Below are 6,781 nucleotides of genomic sequence, written 5' to 3'. Positions count from 1 at the left end.
AGAACTAGAATGGTGCTCTGCATACCCTCTACTTCTTCGTCAAGTTGAATGATGAAGTCATTCAGTTCTGTGCAAAGGAGAGCCAAATTTACTTTAATATAACATTTTAAAACATTTCTGTGTTGTCTGTGCACACATGCACCCACCTTTGCATGTGTGTGCATGAGAGGCCAGAGGTCAACACCAGATGTCACTTTTCTACAGCTTTTTACCTCTCACTGAACCTGGACCCTACACTTCTGGTTAGACTAGTTGACTACCAAGGCCCCAAAATTCACCTTCCACAACCTAAGCATTGGAGTAACAGACACCTAGCTCCATACCTAGCTTTTTGTATCAGTGCCAGAATCCAAACTGAGATCCTCTTACTTGCATGGCAAGCACTATACCCACTGAGCTAGTTCTCTTAATATTACTTAATATTACTCTCACTAGGGACAAAGCTAAGTAGTTGATAAATGTTTAAAAAGTAAATACTATTTTAAAACTGGAATAGCATTCTTCAAAGAATTTACCTAGAATTTTAAATACTATATTAAATAAATCAAGCTAAAATTGATTCCAACCATCCTATCTCATACAATTGACAATAACTTGTAAAATCTTATCTGTATCCCTTTCTTTACCCTTAGCAGGGCCTTAAATTAAATCTACAGCATCTCTAGCCCTCAGGATGGTGTTATTTTTTACTCTAACCACCCAAAGAGGCATGTGTAGGAACCAAAGTCTGTTCCACATACAAGTAAACAATCATATTAAAAACACCTGGGGCTTGCTAAAATATACAAATCTATTTTAAGTTTCTGCTGGGCAGTAGTGGCACACGCCTTTAATCCCAGCACTTGGGAGGCAGAGGCAGGCAGATTTCTGAGTTCGAGGCCAGCCTGGTCTACAGAGTGAGTTCCAGGACAGCCAGGGCTACACAGGGAAACCCTGTCTCAAAAAACAAAACAAAACAAAAAACAAACAACAACAAAAAAAACCAAAACAAAAATCATAAAAAAAAAACAAAACAAACAAACAAAAAAAACCAAAACCAACCTCTCAACAGCTACACAACATCTCCCCACTTAAACATGTGTACACATAGTAAAAGCTAAGAATGACAATACTGTCTATTGGCTTTCTTTGCAAACAAAAATCAACTACACTGGTTCTCAGTTTACATCTTCAGTGTGGCTCCATTTTTTACTATTAATCTACTTCACAAAGCAAGAAAAAAAGTGCAGCTACACTTGGACAGAAAAGGACTATGGTAATAAGCACATTTAGTTTGTCTCAGCAAATTTAAATACTAAATCCCCCTTTCACTGAAGGGCACCTTAAGGAAGTCTAATTATATTACTTTTTAACCACAGAAATTACCAAGTTTCCAACATTTATACTTAAGAGAAACTGTTAATGAAGGATACTCATGCACTGAATATCAATTTTTATACCTTAAACAAAACACCTTACAAACAAAAACTTAGAAAAAGTTCCCAATATGCTGTTAGTACCTTGGAAAATACTCAACATTCAATGGTTTTGTTTCACGAGTCAATGCCAGGTGTTGCATGCACTATTTTAGGTAGCCATCATGTAAGAACATGCACAGAATCTCATCTACCACAAGGCTGGTAGCCATAAAGCCAGTGCAAGGTTAAACAAAATTTAAACAACAAACCCCCTTACCATCCTGACTGCTTTTAAGCTCCTCACTATATTTCTTCTGTAAAGCCAATTCTGCTTCAAGCTGTGCAATACGGCCCTGGGACAGCTGCCTTCCAAGCTCTTGGTTCTCCTGGATAAGCATTCGACACTTCGCCATTAACTTTTTGCCTGTTTGGCTGCAAAGGAAAGAGCCCATCATCACAAAATGAAGACAAAGCTCTCTCTAGCCTTTGCTCACAATTATTACAGGAGATTAACACGTACAGAACATAACTATGTGACAGCAGATGCCACCCTGTAATTACCATCTTCTTTTCTGGAACATGTCCATCTTCTGCACTTCGGTATTTTACCAATAGAACAGCAAAAAATAAACCTTAAACAAAAAGTGCCAAATAGCTACTTTTTGTTCCTACTGTATCAAGGTTTTCATCCTACATTATCATTTCAGGAATAAACAGCCATTTAACATGTATCTTGGATTTAACTGTTAATGTAGCTCTAAGGCATTAATTCATCAAACAGAAAGGTTTTTAAAAAAATGAGCCAGGTAGTGGTGGCACACGCTTTTAATCTCAGCACTTGGAAGGCAGAGGCAGGAGGATTTCTGAGTTCGAGGACAGCCTGGTCTACAGAGTGAGTTCCAGGACAGCCAGGGATACACAGAGAAACCCTGTCTCGAAAAAGCCAAAACAAACAAACAAAAAAAAGTGTAGTATCAATTATAAATGCATGTCCCTTCATCAACTATAAAATACCTATAAAAGAATGAGAATATATTCTTACCAGGAAATATACATAATAAATTCCTTTTACTAGGTAGTTCTCTGGCACATAGAACTTCTATATAAGAATGTATCTTTTAAAAGACTTCCCAGATAGATGGCTCAGTGAGTAAGAGCACTGACTGCTCTTCTGAAGGTCCTGACTTCAAATCCCAGCAACCACATAGTGGCTCACAACCACTTGTAATGAGATCTGATGCCACTCTTCTGGTGTGTCTGAAAACAGCTACAGTGTACTTATTTATAATAAATCAATCTTTGGGCCGGAGAGCAGAGGGACTGAGCGAGCCGGGCTGACTGGAGTGAGCAGAGGTCTTAAATTTAATTCCCAACAACCACATGAAGGCTCACAACCATATCTGTACAGGTACAGTGTACTCACATACAATAAATAAATAAGTAAATAAATAAATATTTAAAAAACAAAAAACTTCCCAAATTGAAATCCATTAATTCCTTATTTAACGTAACTGTGACATGATTTCCTTTCTTTTTGCTGTATAGTAGAGGATGACATTAAAATTGCAATCCTTGGCCAGGCAGTGGTGGTGCACGCCTTTAATCCCAGCACTTGGGAGGCAGAGGCAGATGGATTTCTGAGGCCAGCCTGGTCTACAGAGTGAGTTCCAGGACAGCCAGGGCTACACAGAGAAACCCTGTCTTAAAAATCCAAAAACTAAACCAAACCAAAAAAAAAAATCACAATCCTCCTACTACTTCTTAAGTACCAGGATTATAGGTGTGAGCCACTATGCCTGATGTGCATATAATACTGGGATGTGATTAAGATTGTATAATACCAAGTCAAAAAGATTTGGGTTATTTTCCAAACCTTGAATTATCTCCCAGATTATGAGTGCCACAGAACAGTTTAATTTTCAACAATAGTGTCCTAACTATTCAACTCCTATAACAACTGACAGAGTAATCAAAACTGTAACAACAATAAAACTCACTGCTTTCAGCCTTAGCAATAACAGCAGACATAACTTTAAAGGTATTTGACTTAAATATGTAATTGTGACACTAACTTTGCGACTTGCATATGAACAATTTAACATTCTTCGAATTGTGTTGAGAACACTTTGATGCTGTAGTGTTTTTCCCATATATAGCGGGACTTGCACTTGCCAGATACAGATTTTCATCTGATCGTAGAAAACACCAGAACCCTAAAAATAGTAGTACTCTGTAGACAACTCTTACAGGTAATGTTGTTGGATTCCTTAACTTACAGCTTATGTTATATAATACAGTTCAATGACAATAAAAAATGCAATGAAATTTCCTTACAGATAGCTCTGGAACATTAAAAACCAGGTTACTAATGTTCAAAGGAGTCAAGGTAGAAGCCCTGAGTGCACACAGTAAGTTTTATTTGTTTAACTATTCCCTTCAGTTATTGTAGCTCCACATCTTCCCTACCCCCGTTTCCTACCAACCTCCTCAGAATTTAACCTCCACTAAACAAGCACTTAGAAATTAACAAGGAAACAAGATGTGGGCACCAATGTCAAAGACACCAGAGCTCCTTCTTCCTTCTAGTTGTCTGCCCATATTCCAATAACTTCTTTTTTCTTTTTTTTTTGAGACAGGTTCTGGCCCAACATGGTGTTTGCCTTTAATCCCAGCAGAGGCAAGAGGACTTGTGAGTTTGAGGACAGCCAGGACCACACAGAGAAACCCTGACTCAAAAACAAAACAAAAACAAAAAAGGGGGTGGGGGAAAAGAGAGAATCTCACTATGCATCTCTGGCTGACTTGGAACTACAGGAACAGAATCTACATACTTCTGCCTCCCAAATATTGGATTAAAGTTATGTGCCACCATACTTGGCCACTTGTTTCTTGGAATCATATACAACAGATTTTCCAGCCAAAAAAATTCGACTTTTCTGTGAATTAATAAAGATTTTTAAAAAAGTACAAAATACATTAATCGGCCACTTGCCCTTGACCCTAAAGAAAAATATCAAAAACTCTATATTTTTTTTTTAAATGTGCAACAGAGCTTACTGCTTATCAGGCTAATGTAGTCCTAGCATAAACTGAAGCTAGCTAGTTCCAGGCCAGCACTGGACACACAGAGAGACCCTGTCTCAAGAATTGCCTCTAAATTCACTCTTACCTAAAATACCTCTAAATTGCTTTAGTTTTTATGTTAGCAACTATGTTGTATAATAATCAGTAGTTGTGGTTATAACAGCACACACAAACACACTCTACACATAAAATGGTGAAGGAGCTGGAAGTGTACTCTGAGTTTATTCAGCAAGCAAGGTCATGGGTTCAATCTTTAGTACTCTTCACCAAAGAAAAGGCCAAGGATACAGCTCTATTGTAAAGTGCTCATGGAGCATGATCAGAGCCCAAGGCTCAATCCTCAGCACCACAAAGCAAGCAGAAAGAGAAATTAACTACTAGTAACTATTTTTAAATGGATAATAGAAGTTACTCCTTTCATTAAAAAAATTTTTTTTAAATAGGGGCTGGAAAGTTAGGTCAATAGTTAAGAACACTGGCTACTTTTCCAGAGGACCCAGGTTTGATCCCCATCACATACATGGTGGCTCCCAACCGTCTATAACTCCAATTCCAAAGGATCTGACATCCTCTTCTGGCTTCCACATGCACATAGTGCAGAGAAAGACATGTAGACAAATCACTCATATACACATACAAATAAATAAGTCTTTATAAATCAAATGCCTTTATATTTTAAAAATATTTCTGTTCTCTTTTCATGTGTGTGGGTATTTTGCTTGCATGTAAGTCTGTGCAACACATGCACAGCTGGTGCTGGAGGGAAGCATATTAGTTCCCCTGGACTGGAGTTTTAGATGGCTGTTAAGTTGCCATGAAGGTACTAGAAATTGAATCTGGGTCCTCTAGAAGAACAGCCAGTGTTCTTAACCACTAGGCCAACTCTCTAGTTCCTTTTGTTTTTTAAGAGTCTCAATGTAAAGTTGGCGGACACTGAACTCCCAGAGATCTGCCTACCTTTGCCTCCTAAGTGCTGAGATGACTCCTAAAACCAAATAATTACAAAGTAACAGGAAATACTTCAAAAAACAAGGGACAATCAGTATATTACTTTAATTATCAAGGGAAGGAAGCCAGATTACTTTGTAGAGTTGTATATACAACTGCCTAAACGACTAAGTGGAAGCTGAAATAACCAATATATTCCTAAACATTATTAAAATAAATATGTTGTCAAATGAAATAGTGTAAAGCAGACAATATTATGGAGGGAATCACAATCCATCTCTTAGTTCTTTTGTTTACTTTTTGAGACACAAATCTATGAATGTACTCCCGAATTCCCTATCCTACTGTATCAGCCTCACCACTGCTGGGATTAAAGGCATAAGCCACCACATCCAGCTAAAAAGATCTTTATCCCTTAATATTAGTACTGTAGCAAAGGGAGAGAATAGCATATACATATAACAAACCTTAAAACCCAATCATTGAAATCATTCCACATTATTAAGCACTACTTATTTTCAAATTAATAATGTATTTTTAGTACTTGATTCATTATATATGGTCTTATATAATGAAACCTCATTGATGGGTTGTTAAAATAAGATTAATAAAAAAACCCTAAGTAACCATTAAAAAGGTAACAATCTAGATATGCTAAAAAAAAATACCTAAAAGATAAAAATGAAGGAAAAAAATAAAGCTTTGACGTATGTGTATGTACGATACGATTACATTTCTTTAAAACCAATATACATGAAATCATTGTGTATCCACAAATTTTGATGATACCCAAGATATTTAACAGCGATACTGGTCCTGTAGAGCAGAATGGGGCAGTTTGACATCAGGTCCACAAATGACACTTTCCATCTCTCACCTTTCTCTAGTATTTCATTTGTATACATGAACATGTACTGTCTTATTAAGAGAGAAGATTAACAATAACAAGAAAGCAGGCCCACAGGCCTCAAAGTTATTGTATTCAAGTAGCAGAGAAAGACTGGCTAAATCTGAGTACATATTAGCAATACATTTTATGAATTCAACCTACTAAAACTATATTCAGGGACATTTCAACCATGAATCTGAAAATGCGTAAAATAAATACAAAAGATCCAATTATGTCACAATAAACTACTTTTAAACAGATTGGTTACTTACCCTCCAAACCCCCAGTGACAATTTTAGAAGCAGACTTCTTCCTGAAAAATTATACAAATCACTCCTCCAACCCACCCCTGCCCACAATCAGTTCACTAAAGCACAAACATATAAGATACTTACAATTGATTGGAACGATTAAGAGAACTTAAGTCACCCTTGTTAAAACTGCACTTAAACGTTGGGGCATG

General features: G+C 36.9%; 1 protein-coding gene across 1 annotated transcript in view; it reads right to left on the bottom strand.

Annotated features, from left to right (window-relative positions):
• Positions 1–6,781, bottom strand: part of Wtap (WT1 associated protein) — a 25,194-nt gene that overhangs the window by 1,233 nt on the left and 17,180 nt on the right. Inside the window, exons 7-9 of the mRNA XM_031351629.1 lie at positions 6,714–6,775; positions 1,675–1,829; positions 26–67 (exon numbers count right to left, since the gene is read on the bottom strand). Coding sequence (XP_031207489.1) covers positions 26–67; positions 1,675–1,829; positions 6,714–6,775 — 259 coding nt within the window. The remainder of the gene's footprint in view (positions 1–25; positions 68–1,674; positions 1,830–6,713; positions 6,776–6,781) is intronic.

The sequence above is a fragment of the Mastomys coucha genome, unplaced genomic scaffold (assembly GCF_008632895.1).
Source record: "Mastomys coucha isolate ucsf_1 unplaced genomic scaffold, UCSF_Mcou_1 pScaffold5, whole genome shotgun sequence".
In the NCBI taxonomy this organism is placed as follows: domain Eukaryota; kingdom Metazoa; phylum Chordata; class Mammalia; order Rodentia; family Muridae; genus Mastomys; species Mastomys coucha.
This window is presented reverse-complemented; position numbering and strand designations above follow the sequence as displayed.